A 17,499-nucleotide genomic window follows, 5' to 3' on the forward strand; every position below is an offset into this window, starting at 1 on the left:
TGGTCCTGGTGGCGCCTGCTCACTCATTAGGGTATGTTTCTAATTATCTACAGCACCCCCACTTCTACTCCCTGACCCCAAGCCTCCCCAACCTCTGGGGCCTCAGACATAGAGGGGACAGGTTACTCTACAGTTAGGATCTAATTAGGCACCACGCTGGCTGGCGCGGTGCCTGCTCCCCCGCGCATGCGCATGTGTGTGCCCCCAAGGTCCGTTCCATTGCCCCTCCTCCACTCATTGCTCCCGTTAACTCCCTCCTCCCCCTTGAACATGCTTCCTCCTCGTTGACCCTCTCCCCAGACTCACAAAGCGCCCCTTTCCTCCCCTCTTCCCTAGGACAACCCAGCATCCCAGCTGCCAGTGCCTCCCAGCTCCATCCAACCACATCATCTTGACTTTCTCTTTCGAGGTCAGAGGTGACATTGCCATAGGGGTCTGGAATGCAGGGGGAGTTTCTCTGGCTGGGAATATTTCAGGGTCATTTACCACACAGCCAGATCCCCCCAGGAAGGGGGACCCCTGAGCAGGAGCCCCAAGTCCTGCATGCCTCATAACATTCCTGGAGTAACTTAGTGGTGGAATCTAGCCCAGAGGGCAGAGGGGTTAGAACAAGCAGCCTTTTCCTGGAAGGGGTTGAAGGAATGGCTGTGTCTGGAACCTCAGGTCCCTGATAGGAGAAGGGGCCAGGAGGCTTGGCCAGCTCTCCAGAGACTCCCCCACCTGAATCCAGTACTGGAATCAATCCAAGTCTCCATTTTTTTCTCTCTACTCCCACCTGGCCTTCTTGACAATGCAAAACCCAGCCCTCACCCCAGACATCAGGTCTTGATCTCCACTGGGGAGCTGGGAGATGGAAACCGAATGAATGCCTGATGCCAGTCAGCACCAATGGGCTAGGGGGTCCCCCATCCCCCTGCTCCAAACCACAGTGGGAGGAATGACATTTCTTAGGGAGGCAGGACAGACCACTCAAGGACTTTGGTTTAAAGTTATTCTAGGGGAATTCCCTGGTGGTCCAGTGATTAAGACTTCACCTTCCAATGCAGGGGGTGCAGGTTTAATCCCTGGTTGGGGAGCTAGGATCCCGCATGCCTCGGGGCCAAAAAACCAAAACATAAAACAGAAGCAATATTGTAACAAACTCAATAAAGACTTTAAAAAATGGTCCACATCAAAAAAAAAACTTTAAAAAAATAATAAATTAAAAATTAAAGTTATTCTAGGTATGGTGGCCCCACCAGGACACAAGAGTTTGGTCCTTGCCTCCTCCTCCCTTCCACCTCTGCCAGGATGCTGATGCCCCTGTGGCAACTAGAGTGACCATTCAAGGGTATTTGGAGGCCACGGGAGGGCTTAGGTACAAACTAGACCAGCAATTCCTCTCTGGAGCCCGGTTCTCCCCACTGTGACACTACCCAGGGCAGTTCCCTTCCTCTGGCCTGGCAGTGGTAGAGGGTGTCCACATTGACACGGAGTTGCGTTTATTTTGGCCCTGTCACATGGCCAAAATAAAAATGTGGCATCTTAGTTCCCCGACCAGGGATCGAACCCGCACCCCCTGCCATGGGAGCGCAGAGCCTTAACCACTGGACCACCAGGGAAGTCCCCAGAGTTGCTTTTATTTCCTTCTTTTTTGACAACTAGGACCTGGCTCCCAGATGGTGCGGGCAAGCACCAGGGGTGGGGGGCGTTCTGTGGGATGTGGGATTCCCACTCCCAAAGTGCACATCCTCTGTTCTCTTGTGCTAGACAGCTCCCTACAAGCCCTGCACTGAGGACACCTAATGAGTGGCGGAGGGAAGTACATACATACACTGTGAATTTCACTCCCTCTCTCTTCACATCACACCCATTCATACTCAGATTCATACAGCCCACCCAGACACACCACACAAACGTGCATCACATCTACACACACCCAGCCCAGGTACACACGCCCTGTAAGAGCCCACACTCTCACTCACATTTCAGGTGTCACTTCACTGTATGCACACACATGCACACACACACATTATAAATACACACCTATCACAGAGGCACATCCCAGGCCACACGTGCAGCTACTTCCCAAGCAGACCCAGGTTTTTTTTGGAGGCACATGAAAAGAAAAGGACCTCTTACCACCCATTCCAAGGATGCAAGAATAGAGCATTAGGAAGGGAGGCTGGAGACAAAGGGGAATTTAAAGAGATGCCTTAGGGAAAGAGATACTCTCCCTACATTTGGCTTAGGGACCTAAACCTTCATCCTCAGCCTACACTCACCTCCTCTCCCAGCATGCCTTGGCCTTGGCCCCGGAAGGAGGGGGCTCTATGAAGAGCAGGCCCCCTAGCTGAAGGAGTGTCACTTTGTTCTTTATCTCCAGCTGCTGGCAGCAGCCTGTGGTGCCTCAGGAAGACTAGATGGCTGTGGGATGCTGCCACAGAGGCAGAGTTAGAGAGATGAGGATTGCAGCCCCAGGCTCAAGATTCAGACAGCACAGGTGCCAGTGCTTCAGGGGCCAGCGCAATCGAGAGGCCTGGGAGTGCCTCAAGAGATCAAACACACACACACACACACACACACACACACACACACAGAGCACAAAGGTGAGAGGTAAGGAGCATTGGGGGATGAACAGGAATCCAGTGGTACCACGTGGGCACACATTCTGGGTCTGGCACTGAGAGCCCACAGCCCGGCGAGTCCAGGACAGCAAGATCAAAGATACCCCCACTCCCAACCCCTCAGAATCAAATCTCAGCCCAACCCCCAGTCAGGAATCTAGGCAGTCAGAGCTGTGGAATGTGTTGGAGAGCTTAACCCCTTTCCCTAGCTTCAGGGCAGTACCTCCCCTCACTAAATCAATAAATCAAATCCAGACGCAAACCCAGTCTGCCTGATGCCCTAGGAAATGCCCCGGCTTCACACACCAGCTGATCCCAGAAATAGCTCTGGCCCAGCAGGGCTGTCCCTGCTTGTTCCCTCCCTTCAGAAGCCATTACTGGCCCACCAGGAGTCTGAACATGGACAGCACAGACTCTGGGGACAGAGAGGCTCCCCAGGAAGGAGCTGCAAGGAAGAGGAGGGTGAATTGGCTGACCCTTTGCAGTCCTTTTACCATGTAAGACAGCTCTCCCCACCCCTGGTGCATCCCTGTCTCTTAATTGTAAATAAATCAACCAAACACCATTGTCTACGGTTTTTTTGGTTTTGTTCTGTTTTGTTAAAAAAAAAAAAAAAAAAAAAAAAAAACAAAACAAGACATCATGGCCAACTGGTAGGTTCCTAAGTCTCTTTCCATCCAGTCAAGCCAGAAAATGCCCAGTGGGTAGGGAAATATCGGGGAGGAAGGTCCAGGGAAGGAGGTGTGGGGAGGGAGGCAGAGCCACAGACAGTGAGCCACTGAAGGATGGAGTCATCCTGGTGACTTCTTGGCTGTGACCACAAATGGGGGTGGAAGCAGAACCCCAGGTAAGTCCCTCACCTCCCAGCATGTGGTTTCCTTTCTCCATCAGGCACATGCAGTCCAGCTGTGCATTCTTTCCTCCTCCCCTGACTGCTCAGAGATGGGCCCCACCTCCCCAGCCCTCTGTCCTGCAGGCCTTCCGCTGACCTCTTCCCTCCCCCAAAGCAGGGTCTCAGTTGCCAGGCAACAAGCTAAGGTGGGCTTGTCCCTGCAGGTCCTTCCCCCTGGAGGGACCTGGGGAGGAAGTAAAGGGGAGCCTCGCAGCCTTTAGCTTTGGAATTGGGTCTCAGTCGGTCTCCTAACCACTGAGTCATCTGCTACCCCACACTTTCCCTATGGCCTCCACCCTCTGACTAGTTCGAGGGGAGGGACAACGGTCAAGGTACATGTCTACGTTCCTCCCCTCATTGTGGCACTGGGACTTTTCTTCTCCTACAGACTTGTGCTCACCTTCTAGGAGGTGGCCTCACATGTCTAAATCAGAGGGAGTCAAAATAAGAGCCCGCAGGGCTGAAAACTAGAGCTGACATGTAGTATGTGGTCAAGAAGTGTTTATAGATGGCTGAAGGGCTGAATGAATCCAGGATCAATTTGGAAACATACCAGGGCTCTCTCAGGCTATCTAAGCCCAAAGAAGGACACCCCTAGGCTTCGGCTCACCCCAAGGGCACACCCATGCTCATAGACACACACACACACACACGCATACACGCAAACACACCCCAAGGGAAACTTCTGGGCCAGAAGCAGGGCCAGGACTCAGACCCAGGCTCCAGGTCAGCTCTGCAGCCTCCAGGGGAGGGGGCAGCAGGGGGCAGTGAGCCCCCCCGCCTGCTGACAGGGCTTCACTCGCGGAAGCTGTCAGCCAACTGGTGGCAGTCCAGCTCCCCCTTCGGCTCCAGGCCCCCCGGAAGCTTCACTCCCGTCTTCCGGTCCACACACCAGCACTTGCCGCGCTGCCCATCCAGGGCCGGGTGGCACTGCCAAGACAAGGGTGTGAAAGGTCAGATCTCAGGCAGCCAGCCCCGATCCCAGCCCAGCCCCCAAGTCAGACAGGGGCTCCAACATGGACTCTAAGGGCGGAGGCTTTCTTGAACACGGGTCCTCTGAGCTCACTGGAGTAAAGCTGGCCAAGGAGGAAAGGTCCAGAGAGTTTTGGTCCAGAAGGTCCAGAAGGCAGGGTCCTGAGGAAGTTCTGTAGCCTACCTGGAGGGGAGACTGGATCCATGGAGTTGAAAGATGCAGCTGGATTTGAAAGGCTAGGGTTCAAGTGGGAGAAGTTTTTAATTTGTGTTCTGATTGTGTTTTAGTTTGGGTTCTGATTGTGTGGGGACTTTAAGAATAGGATTATGGTTAAGATTGTGATTATCCACATTGAAGTTGGGGTAGGATCAGCATAAGAGTTGCAGTTGAATTGGGAATTATGACTAAAACTTGAGTGGGGTGAGGCTTAGAGCCCAGGTCAGAAATGGAATTGGGATAGAGATAGAGGTCAAGGTCAGAACAATTAAAGCAGTTGGGCTAAAGTTTGGGTCGGGATTAGACGGGGGAGGAGGAAGAGTAGGGGGTAAAGGTGTATTTCAGAGTCAGGATTAGAGTTGGAGTGAAGGTTGTCTCAAGGGTCAGAATTGGCCTGAAGATAAAGGGTCAAGTGTCAGAATTTTCAGTGGAATAAAAACTGGGGGGAAGGAGACACATAAACGTGTATAACACAAAGAGTGAACCCTAACATAAACTATGGACTTTAGTTAATAACTAATAATCAATTTTAGTTCCTCAGTTGTAACAAATGTACCACACTCATGTTAATAGGAGAGACTGGGGGTGGGAAAGTAGATGGGAACTCTGTACTTCCTGCTCAGTTTTTCTGTAAACTTAAAACTGCTCTAAAAAATAAAGTCTATTGATTTTTTTAACTGGGGGGGTGGTTTAAAAATTGGGGCAAGGGGGAATTCCCTGGCGGTCCAGTGATTAGGACTCTGTGCTTTCACTGCCGGAGGGCCCAGGTTGGGGAACTGAGATCCCACAAGCCACACGGCACGGTCAAAAAAAAGGCAAAAGAAAAATTGGGCCAAGGATGAAATTGGTATTGGGATAAAGGCTGGAGAGAGGTTTGGCGCTGATTTGGCGGGGAGACCTCTGTGGTCCTCCTCCATCGCACACCTCTTCATAACCTCCTCATGCCACCCTGGGGTGTGCAGACTCGGGGGCCGCCTTTCTCCTCCTAGCTAGGCCTCTTCTGGCCGAGTGGTGGTCCACCTTGTGGATTCGTCTGTAGAGCATAGAGTGGGAGGACGTGTGTGCCTATACCCACAAGGGCTGGAGGAGATCCAGGCCACACCCAGCACGAGGTACTCCACCCAGTGTCCTGCCCAGATATGCCACCCTTCTGAATGAGCCCGACTGAGACAGGCCAGAGATGGGGCTGGAGCAGGCCAACCTCGTTGACCATCCCAGCGTCCTGGGGGCTTGTCAGAGGAGCCCATGTTCCAAGGGCGTGTGGAGGTACAGAGGTTTCTGCATTCCTGTCTTGTCTCCTGCCCTCTCCTTCCTCTGCTGCACCCAAAGTTCCCGTCTCCAGCTGTCAGGTCTGGCTTCACCTCCAGCCTGGCTGAACCCCAGGTCGTTTGGCGGCTCAGCTTGGGGGAAGGGGCAGGCTGAGTTTCCTCCTCAGTTCTTCAAGACCTAGCCCCTCCATTCCCAGATGAAACCTCAGACATCAGGAGTTCCCTGGCAGTCCAGTGGTTAGGACTTCACGCTTTCACTGCGAGGGCCTGGGTTCAATCCCTGGCCAGGGAACTAAGATCTCACAAGCCATACGTGGAAACCTCAGACATCCAGGGACAAAGGAGAACTCACAGGAATGGAGGAAGGGGAGTGAGAGAGGGTTGGGAGGCAGAGGTTGGCAGGAGTGCCAGGTCTGCATCACAGATGGTGACTACAGAGGTCATGGAAATAAGCCTGGACGGGGAGGCAGGGTAATTGGTCTGCCTTTAACTCGCTCTGTGACTTTGGGCCGGCCTCTACCCCTCCCTGGGCCTCAGTCTCCTCATCTGCAAAATCAGTGAGTGGGCAAAATGAGCTGAGGTCCTGAGGCTGGGGGAGGGTTTGGGGGAGGGTCCAAGGGGTTAGGTTTGGGTTGAGGAGCTCCCCCCTTCCTGAGACCTCCATCCTGGACATCCTGGAGCTGAGGCCGGGCCGAGTCGGCGGAGATGGAGACCCACCTGCTTGGGGTGGAAGTTGCCGTTGCGGTCGCAGTTGGGGATGGGGATGATATAGAGGTCCTCGTGGGTGCGGCTCTGTGAGGCGGCCAGCCGCTCCAGGGCCCGGTGCAGCTCACTCTGGCAGGAGCCCTGGGGCTGGAGGAGGGGCAGGATGAAACTGCTCAGCAGAAGGGAGAGAGGCAGGAGGACGGGGGCTGGGGGTCAGGTCAGGACTGCAGGCTCTGAAAGGAGGGTTAAGGCCTGGAAGCTGAGCAGGGCCCAATGAGGTAAAAGGAGGAGCTCGGGCTCAGGGGACACTGGCGGGCAGAACAGAGGGACATTGAAGAGAGGATCTTGAGCCAAAGAGCTTCTAAAAAGGAGGGGTATGAAGTGAAGGGACCTTGTGGGGAAAGGAAATCTACGGTGAAGGACAGGAAGGGGATGATTTCTAAACAGGAGTGATGGATGAAATCATATAATTAACAACTTGTAAGACCCAGGCATGGATCCATCAGAAACACCCATCAGAAAGGACATTATGTGATTAAGTTTTATGAATTTGTCCTTTGTTATCAAAAAACATTCCTCTTTTGTGATTTATGCTTGCAGTTGACTTCATTATTGCTTTGTCTGTAATTAATAATGTCACCCATGTTCTCTAATTTTTGCACTTGCCTAACACATCTTTGCCCAATTTCAAAAAAAAAAAAAAAAAAAAAGAAAGGGCATTAGCCAGACCCTGGAGCAGGGTCCCAAGCCTCCCTGCTATGGCCAGCATGAACCCTTTAGCTACTGAGAAGCTCTGGGGTGGGGAATCCCTGGGAAGGGCCAAGAAACATCAGGAGGCTTGGGGCCACTGCTGTTCACCAACCAGTACGGAAGTGTCTCAGTATTTAACGATAACTTCAGCTATCCCAATGTCTAGAACTGGTGAGCAGGAAAGGAATTTCAAGAAGAGGGGTGAGGACTTTCTGGGTCCTGATGATGCACACTAGGTGCATCTTGCACACAGCAGACATCTAAAGAACGTTTGCTGAATGGACATCGTCCAGATCTGGTGATGGTGGTGGTGTGTGTGCCTATGCACATGCGCATTTGGTCAGAGGTCCTCACCACAGGCCGGGCTTCCTCCCGAGGGACCCCGATGACCTTCATCTTGCCCCCACTGGTGCTCCGGTCTCGAATTTTGGCGAAGTGCTTCTGCAGGCACCTGCGGTCATGGGCGCTGCAGGGGCTGAAGCTGTTATTGGGGTGGTCACCCTCGTCCTTGTCTGCAATCAGGCCAAGATGGGGAAAGGTCAGCGATGGGAAAGGACAAGGCAGCACAGCAACCCAGCCTCCCACCTGCTTTCTCCTTCTTAGGGATTCTCCAGCCTGGCGCTGGGGAAGAGCAGGGGGTCTGGGGGGTGCGAAGAAATGAAAGCAGCACCCCTGTTTCTTCCCCACTCCCCAGGATCTCCTCAGGAGAATATTCCTCTTGAAGTCCTTGACTTGTCCCTCACTCCACCCACTCCAGCCCTCAGATGAGTCACCAGCTGCAGCTGCCCAGACAGCAGGAGGGTCCCCTGGGCCCTGCAGGGAGGTCTCAAGCAGGCAGGGGGCCCCACACCGAATCTCATCCCCCTTGCATTCAGCTCTTCCTACCATCCCCCTCTCGGTTTGCTCTTTCTTCCTCTCTCCTTTCCTGCTCTTTTCAGCATCTGGCTGAGCCAGCCAGGGGATCCCCAGGGCTGTCGGCTCTGCTGACCCTCTTCCAAACGGCCAGAATCAAAGTTTCCATGAGTGATGAGAAATCTGGCCCAAAAACTCTCTCCATTGGCTGCAGAGGAGAAGTGGGAGTGGGTGTGTATGCCTGCATGTGAAAGAGTGTGTGTGTGTGTGTGTGTGTGTGTGTGCGTGTGTCTGAGACACTGTGTGGCCCCAGGACCAAGAGAACACCCTCACACGTCCCTTCAGCCCCCCCACCCCAAAGTATCCCATCCTTACATTTCAGACCCCATCCAAAGTGCACATCTGTTGCCCAGAGCCAGGGCACTGGGGATGTGGAGATGGGGGTGGTGAGGCTCAACCGCCACGCTCTCCCTGGGCTCTCCTAAAGGCTCTATCCGATCTCAAGAAAAACCCCATCCAGAAGTCCCAGAATTGTAACCACTGCTCCTCCATCCAGGCAGCCAAAACCAGAACACAGGGCTGAGCTGGAGAAAGAGGTCGCAAGATCCCTCTGCAGATCAGAGCCACCTCTGAAATGCTCGGGTTTGGCAACTTGCTGCCGGCCTGAGTGCAGAGCCCCTGCCAGCATTCCAGATGTTGGCAGCAGGACAGAAGGTTACATCTGGTTTGCGTCAGGATTTTTTTTCCTGAGGAGTTAGCAGGTTCCTCCATGCATGGCAGCAGTCCCAGAGCTGCTTCTGGGTTAAATGGTATTTTTCTGCCGAGCCAAAGTTAGTTGGGGGGTTAGTTCTCTTTTTATTCTCCTAGTTCTGGGGGTGCAGGGGGAAGCACGTGGATAAAGGGAAACCAGGCAAGAAGGAATCTAGACCCCCAGAAAGTCTTTGTCAAGATTCCACACCAAAGGTTATTTATAAAATTCAGTCACCAAGGATGGGAAGAGGTTTTGTCACGGATGCAGGGCTGGCTTAGAAAAAAGAAACAGAGGGAAGGAATAAATGGAGCAGATAGATATAATCCCTCCTTCTGCATATTTAACATCCCAAGAAGGGCAGTCTGGAGGGGACGTCTGTCCCAAAAGATCGAGTTCCCGAAGGTCAACCAAGGAGAAGCCACTACAGCAAAGACTTCCCAGCTGGTGTGGGCAGCAAAAGAAGGGGTAGATCAATTTCAGAAGACCAGGATTGTGCAAAGGGGGCTATAGGAAGATAGACCCCAAGCCCCCAGGCAGGAACCAGAGAAAAGACCTGAGATCTAAGCTCTTTCCTGAAGACCTTCCCAAGGAACCTTCTGGCTAAGAAGGCCCAGGCTGGCCAGTGACCACCCCCCGCCATCACCGCATCCGCCTTGTCCAAAGCCACAAGACTAGCGGATGGGGTCACAGCACTGCAGGTGTGTAGGCTGGAGCTGGGGATTGGAGAGAAAGGAAATAGAAGACCTAAAAGAATTGAAAGATTTGTCTTGGATCCACAGAAGCTGAGCGAGCTTGGAACAAAGGGGCCACCATTCTACCTGGAAAGTCTGGAAGGATCCCAGGGGCTCATTTGACACAACCCATGACACTACCTTGAGGGCCCCCTTCAACCGGAAAGGTTTTTTGTTCTTCCTTTGAGTTTGCTTTCTTTTCATGACCATAAAGGAAAGCATGGCTGTGCACAGTGACACTTGTCCCTCTTGGTAAGTGGCCAGATGTTCTTAGGTTCCCTAGGCAGAGTTTTCTAATGCACGGGGCTGCCACAGGAGGTAGAGTTCTGCCCTGGAGGTGTGGCACGTCAGGGTGGCAGAGGTCTCAAGGACCCGGAGAGATCTGCCGTAGAAATTCGACTACTGTCCAACATTGTGTTTCTATGAGTCAAGTTCACAAAAACACTCGGGGGAGGGATTTTTTTTTTTTAACATCTTTATTGGAGTATAATTGCTTCACAATGGTGTGTTAGTTTCTGCTCTATAACAAAGTGAATCAGCTATACATAAACTTATATCCCCATATCTCCTCCCTCTTGAGTCTCCCTCCCACCCTCCCTATCCCACCCCTCCAGGTGGACACAAAGCACCGAGCTGATCTCCCTGTGCTACTCGGGGGATTATTAAAGGATATTTGGAATGATTATCCTTTAATTTAGGAAGTGCCATGAAGGAGGACAACTGGGTCCACTCACTGAACCCTGGGGACGCGTAGGGCATAGGGCGAGCTTGGAAACATAGCTCATGTTCTTGCAGGGCTCCCGTCACATGGGGCATTATCAGCAGGCAGCCTGCCTGGCCTCCCCCACCTTGATTTCTCCACCACCCAGCACACTTAGCCACAGCTTGTGTCTCAGCTTAGAGTAGAACACGGCAGGCAGGGAGAGTGGCTCCGTACTGCCTCTCGCAGGGGCAGGGGTACACAGACTACATCCCTATCTGCCAGCTCAGACACAGACAGGCTCGGACTCAAGGATCACAAACATACACAAACAATCACGTGTCCAGACACACACTGGTCCACGCGTGCACACCCACCCACATGCACCCAGGCGCCCTGACCCTGCCCTGGCCAGAGCACACTGACTGTACCCCGGCTGTTGACTTTCCACTTAATCTGTAACTTCTTCTTGCCCAGTCTTGTTTAACTGGCAGACTGAGACCCCACCCCAGGATCCACCCTAGGCACTAGGCTTGGGAGGGTGAGGGTCATAGCCTTGAGTCTCTAAAAAAACGTTCACCTTCCCATCTCTAAAACTGGCTAAATTCTTGCTACTTCCCTGCTCATGCAGGAGGTCCATCCTCCTCGAGCTGCTCACCCAGGTGGGGCCCTCGGGAAAAATCGCAATCCTGGTGGGTTCCCCTCTGAGCGGGAGCCGAGTCAAACCTGCCCGCCCCCCACCAAAGGTCGGACCTCCCGACATCTGAAAGGCTTGTTTGGGAGGCGGGGCTTCCGAGGTAAGCCAGGTCACCTCCTCTTGCCCCGCTGGAGCTAGGCCAACGACATCCAGCCACAGGGGAAACCTTGGTCTTTGCTCCAGCCACAGAGGAAGGGCAGGCACGCAGAGAAAGAAGAGGTTTCACAGCTTTGGCACCAATGGCTGCAAAGTTCATGGTCAAAGCTAGAAGATTTCCTCTTTCTTGCTGCCTGATTTCATCCTCATGATTTCTCTTCAGCTCCAGCCCCCACTCCCCTCAAGATGCCCAGGGTGAGGCTGTGAGGTAGGTGGGCCCAGCCAACCAGACACGATCTGGAGGGTCACCCACCTGTCTTACAACAAAGGCCTTTTCCTTCTTCCCCTGCACTCTGGCTGGAGAAGCCAAGACCACCCATGCTGGGTACCAGGCCTTTCTTTGAGGTCTGGCTCAAGGGGTGTCCCCCTCACCCTTGTGCCATGCTGCTGGCCTCAGATTAAAGAGTCAGAGAAGGACAGCTGGCCCTTCTGCCCTACCCCCTCCACTCCTCTGCATGTCCCCCCAGCTTTGCTCACTTGCCCTACTATCCCCCAAAGCCCCAGCATCAGAGGAGAAGTTAAGCTTCAACTTAAATCCATTCGGCTTCCTCTTCATCACCATCCTCATCACTGCTCCAATACTGAGCTCTTACTCCATGCCAGATGCCCCAACCCTGCAAGATAGGTCCTACTGTCCCCCCTTTTTACAGATGAGGAAATGAAGCAGTCTGGCTAGAGGAAAGGAGAAGAACTTATCTCTGCAGCTCCTATGTCTTTAAATGGAAAGACGCCTGATACCCGAGGCACCAATAATTCTGGCTTTGCCAAAACTAAAGAAAAAATGTTAAGCAGCCATGCTCCTCCTTCCCCCCTCCCCCAAGGCACAGAATTTCTGGGAAGGCCCTGTTCCCATGACATGACTGGATTCCCAGTACTGAAGTAGGGGGGACAATATTTGCTGTGTTGACTAAAAATTAACCCAGGCTGCATGTTCCCTAACCCTGTCCCAGAGGGACCCAGAGCACAGTTTAGGATCTCCCCAGTCCAAACGCTAATCTTCCCACTGTCCACTCCCCCAGATTCCACAAGTCGAGGGTCAGTACACTGAATCAGGATTGTGGACTTCTGACACCCATGTCCCACGCCGCCCCCACCTCTGGTGGCCTGAGCTGTGTTAATCCACAACCTCTTCTGGCTTGGAAAGCTGGGACAGGGGGTCATGGCAGAGGGCACGGGGGAGGGGGGTAGCCTAGAGAGGGATGGGGGAGACCTGCCCGAGGAGCAAAGAGTGGGCCTCTGGACCATAGCAGGCCAAGAGAGGGGGCACGCTGAGTGACTGCCCTCCCCAGTCACCTGCTGAAGCTCAGTCCCAAGAGGAAAAGGCAGGAAAAAGAACCTGATTGACCTCTCTGCCAGACTATTCCCCAGGCAAGAAGGCCCAAGCTTTGGGACGCAGGAGTGACAGTAGCCTATCGACAGTGGAAGGCTCAGGAGAACAGCGGGGAGAGGGGCCGAGCCCTGGCCGCCTGGTCTCACCAGGCACCCTGCAGGGCTACTGCACAACTCTAGGGGGCGCCTTTCACGCGGTGCAGTGTGGCCCTGGCCATGGCAGGGGTACTTCTGGGATGACTGGGAGGTAAGAGGGCATGGACACAGCTTGCTGAGTAGGTACCTAGTTTCCCCAGGGCCCCCCAAACCTCCCCTTCCCCTCTCCCGATATCTGCCTGCACTGCAAGGGTGGAGGCCAAGGCAAGGAGACCTTGGGCCCTGTAATCCAAAAGGGGCCTAAAGCTGCCTTTCGAGGCTGGTGTACACTCACGAACTGTTCACGCCATGCCTCCCCAAAGCTCCTAGGGGAACAGTTTCTTCCACTTCAGGATGGGGTGTTCCTACCCAGCCAGGGAAGAAGGGGTTCCCAAGACCCACTGAGGGCTCTTCTGTCCCACGTTCAAGTTGATGAGAGACGAGGAGCTCACCAGCCATCCTAATCTGGTGCCAGATACCCGCTGGCCGGTGGAGGGTGGAGATACGAAGAAAAAGGAACCCGTTATACCCGGGGAGCCCAAGGGCTCAGCCCTCACTCCCAGTCTGGTCTCCCACTAGCACTGGCATCTCTGCCCCAGGATCAGCGACTTACACCCCCAGAACCCCACCCCCCACCCCCGCTTCCCAGATGTGCTGGGTGCCAGGCTGGCATTTCTCCTAGAGTGTTTTCTGCTGACCTATCTCTCGCTGCCCAGGGGCAGGAAGGGCAGAGAGGCCCGAGGCCCAGACCCCTGGGGTCCACCTCCTTCCTGTTTTCCCTGCATCCTGCTCTCCTCTGGCTAACAAGCTGCAGAGGATTGAGGAAGTGGAGCGGTCTGGGACCCAGGGCAGGAAGCTTGGGGCCGGAGTCCCGGCATCCGGACTGCAACAATGGAAGCTTCAAGCACCAGGAAAAGAGACAGAAACAGACAGAGGCACAGGGAGAGCAAAACAGAGTCCGAGAGGGAACAAGAAACAGAGGCAGAGGTAGAGAAAGGCAGACAGAGAGATTCTGAAAGCAACAGAGAAAGACAGGAACAAAGACAGAAAGAGAAACGGTGACAGAGTCAAGAGAATGAGCAACGGAAAGAGGCTGAGATGAAAGTGAGCAAAGCAGGGCAGCAAAAACAGGAAAAGCAATAGGAGGAAGAGAAGGAAACTGACAACGGGCAGGAGATATTGAGGAAAGGAGAATCTGAGAATGTTGTTAGTGAAACTAGAGGTTGAGAGACGCAGCAGGAAAGAACAAAAGAATAAGAGAAAGAAGGAGAGAGACAGAAAGACTATAAGGAGAAACTGAAAGTCTCACTGAGAAATAGAAAAAGAGAAAGTGTAAGAATGAGTTTAGGGCAAAAGACCTTCTAAACCTCTCTCTCCCTTTCTCTCTCTCTCTCTCTCCCCCCCACCCCCCCGCCCCATCCCTCTCCTCTCTACTGCCTATCCCGTTAGGTTTCTGCAGCTCTGGGCTGGGAGCCAAGACTTGCTTCTCTTCTGCCACCTCAAATGGCACCTGCCAGGAGAAAGGAGCAGGGCGCCTGTGTACCAGGGCAGGAGGAGGTGCCCAGGCCTGGCAGAGAGACCCCTGTCTTCCCAATACCTCTCAAAAAGCTAGGTGAGCCGGCCTGGGGCTTTGAGGAAGGGCCACTCTGATGCCCCTCACCACCAAAGCCACTCCAATTTACATGTCCCACTCCACCCCACCTCAATGTCAAAAGCCCGAGCCCTGGCTTCTCAGACCCCTGGGGCCTCCACTTGTGTCCAGGGTGAGGGGAGGTCCCTGGATCAGGAACAGAAAGCCTCCACTGCCACCAACCCCATCCTCCAGGTATCTGGCCCTAGACTGCTCACTTGCAGGCTGTGGGCTGGACCAGGTCACTTAATTTTCCACTCTTGCCCCAGCAGCCAGGACTACCATTGAGACCTCTCTTCCCAGATAGGCACCCTTGAGATGGAGGGATGGGAAGAGTCCTCTTTGATGGTGGCAACAGGCTGCTAGGGACTTGATAGCAGTTTCCTTGGCTGACCCCGTCCCATGCCAGTCGGGCCCTGCCACATACCTGACTTCTGCTCAGCTCACAGGGGATTTTCAAGAGCCTTTCGGGCCAGCCCGAATGGGGAAGGGGCTTCTGGGAGGGGAGGACTCCAGGGAGGGCGTGCAAGGGATGGGGCACCTTACCAGAGGGCTGCAGGCTTTCCTGGATGGCCTCGATCTCTGCCAGTTCCATGCACACGCCTTGCCCGTGCACCAGCGTGTGCAGGGGCTTCTCCACGCCCCGGGGCGGGTAGCAGCGCAGGCCGGAGCCGCAGCGGGGGGTGTACACCCCGCAGGGCATCCCCTTGCCCAGGGCGCAAGTGGCGCAACAGCCGCAGCCCGGCTCTCGCACCAGCTCCTCGCAGCCCACCGGGGGGCGGCAGCGCGCCAGCTTCTCCTCGGAGCAGGGCGGGCAGTGGATGGCTTCGTCGCCCAGGCTCGGCCCGGGCCCGGCGGCCAGCAGCAGCGCGGCCACGAGGCACAGGGGCAGCATGACCGGGCGAGGACGGGGCACGGGCAGGCAGCGGGGGACACAGAGGCAGCGCCCGGCGCGCCTGGAGGACCCGACCCGGAGGGCGCGGGGACACGGGGCGGCTCCGCTGGCGGACAAGGACGAAGCCGAGGAAGTTAGCAAGCGGGCCGGAGGGGAGCGAGCCTGGCGCTGCGCCGCATCCTCGGCCCGGCCCAGGCGGCTGGCTGTAGGGGGGCAGGGGGCTGAGCTGCTGCCCGGGACCGGCTCCCCCGGACTTTATACCGGCCCCTGGCCACACCCCCAGCGCCTTCCCGGGGGGGGGGGGGGAGGGAGGGGAGGGAAGGGGAGGGGAGTGGGGGGGGCCCGGGGAGAGGGAGAAGGAGAAGCGGCTGTTAGGGGGAGGGGGCGCTGTCCTAAGTTGTCGCTGCTGCCGCCGCCGCCGCTGCTACTACATCTGCAAGTCCTTTTCTGCCGCAGGAGAAAGCGGCGCAGTTTGGAAGCCACGGCAGGCGCCGAGAGCGCTTCTGAACCGGAGCCCGGGAGGGCAGCGAAGGGCGAGCGAAAGCGAAGGGGCGGCTCCGTGGCCCCCCTCCCCCGACCTTGGAGGATTCTCCCTGGACCCCACTGAGATGGCCCCGCAGTCCCCCCGCACTGAGAGCGCGGCGGCCTCCTAGCCCGGACTCCCAGCTCCGGGGATTCAGTCTCCCTGGCCAGAGTCCTTCCCACCCCGCTCCAGTGCTTCCAGCCTCAGCCGCTGGAGACCAAGTCTGGTGAGGAGGGGAAAGGGGGCCCAGAAGGGCCGCATGGCCCTAAGAGGTTGATAGGCTCTCTCCCCACTTGCCCCTTCCAACCTGGCCCTGCCCCCAATCTCCCCAGGGTTCATTTGGGCCCCTGTCCCCTCTGCCTTACACAGGATGGCATCAAAAGAACTCGCACCCGGAGAGGGAGGTGCCAAGACGCTTGCTCCTTCCTGGATGTTTGCTTCTACTGCCCAGACCCACTCCCAGAGGGATATCAGCTGAGGAGACTGCCACTCTCATGTGCAAATTGCGCATTGCACAACTCCAGGGGGCACCATTTCTCTGGTAGTCATTGTAGACTTGTATAGCTGTTGTGACTGTTTTCCAGCAGGTGGCACTCAAGGGTTTTGAGAAAGGGGTGCCTTTTTCTAATTCACCCAGCAGTGCTATTTGGGCTAGTGTCACGGGTGGCTAGGCCCTCTGTGAGATCCTATTGGTGCCCGTATCCCCTACCCTTTGCCTCATTCCTGCTGGGATTGGGAGGGGTTCTAGAGTAGCATTTGGAGAAGGGACTCCTCTCCTAGGTGGTCTCTCAGGTCCCCCCAGGGTTTACTCATCCTCCCCCACAAAACTTTCTGCTATCCTGGAGCTGATTTCAGGGTAAGGGCGCCTGTCCAGGCATACCTGGTGACCTGTGGATTTTTTTGGTTTGGCCTAGAAAGCTGCAGGGCAGCCAAGCTGAAGTGCAGATCAGAGACCCTCTTCCTGCTTCCTCTCCCAGGGCAGGGGTTTTTCAATCTCACAGGGATTGGGTCCTCTCCTACTTTCTGCAAGTACAGACTGTCCAGGTGAGAGGAGGAAGAGGGGCTAGAAGCTGGACCTGCAGGGGCAGAACCAAAAGTTGCAAACTGACGGCCCCTACTGGCAACCGTAAAGACTGCAGAAGGGCTGGAGAGTTACGGCCGAGGACAAGAGTCTGGGATTCTCTCCACTCCCTCTCATGGACTACTGGGGTCTCTTCTGCCCCATCTGCCTTGGAGAAGGGTAAAGAGAACCAGGATCCTCAAGTCCCTGGGGGAAGCCTGGCCTGTCCCTGATTCAGAAAACTGCCCCCAGCCCCCTCCCCATCCTTCACCATCACTGGACCCAGTTCTGCCACAAACTTATTGTGTGAACTTGGACACCACCCCTTGGAGCTCGAATGTCCCTAACTGCAATGGAGGTAGGTCATCTCCACCTAGCCTAGCTTTTGAAGCTCTTGTGAGAATAAAATGGGACCAGGAAGAATAGTTCTGATCCCAATGCCAGACTCGTCTCCTAGACCGCAGACCTGGGAGGGATAAAGGTACTGGGACATGGAGGAAGGAGGGCAGAACTGGCGATGAAGCATGAGTGCGGGGGAGTGTAGGAAATCTGGACAGGTTTCCAGGTGAGACAGATGCCCACACTCCTACCCCAGCAGCCCCCCCATTCCATCCTCGGGCTCACCCCCAT

General features: G+C 55.1%; 1 protein-coding gene across 3 annotated transcripts; it reads right to left on the reverse strand.

Moving 5' to 3' along the window:
• Nucleotides 1-3,200: 3,200 nt before the first annotated feature.
• On the reverse strand, nt 3,201-15,529 carry IGFBP4 (insulin like growth factor binding protein 4). 3 transcript variants are annotated; one of them, XM_061176554.1, is made up of 5 exons: nt 14,938-15,528; nt 7,765-7,922; nt 6,673-6,807; nt 4,655-4,707; nt 4,278-4,428 (listed from the first exon to the last, which is right to left on the reverse strand). In XM_061176554.1, exons 1-5 carry the CDS (start codon nt 15,284-15,286, stop codon nt 4,365-4,367), a joined length of 759 nt encoding a protein of 252 aa, XP_061032537.1. In that variant the 5' UTR covers nt 15,287-15,528; the 3' UTR covers nt 4,278-4,364. The 3 variants fall into 3 exon arrangements, with proteins under 3 accessions (XP_061032536.1, XP_061032538.1, XP_061032537.1); XM_061176553.1 differs by lacking the exon at nt 4,655-4,707 and having other exon boundaries at nt 3,201-4,428; XM_061176555.1 differs by lacking the exons at nt 4,655-4,707; nt 6,673-6,807 and having other exon boundaries at nt 3,201-4,428; nt 14,938-15,529.
• Between the last annotated feature and the right edge of the window lie 1,970 nt (nt 15,530-17,499).

This window comes from Eubalaena glacialis, chromosome 19, assembly GCF_028564815.1.
Source record: "Eubalaena glacialis isolate mEubGla1 chromosome 19, mEubGla1.1.hap2.+ XY, whole genome shotgun sequence".
NCBI classification, from domain to species: Eukaryota; Metazoa; Chordata; class Mammalia; order Artiodactyla; family Balaenidae; genus Eubalaena; species Eubalaena glacialis.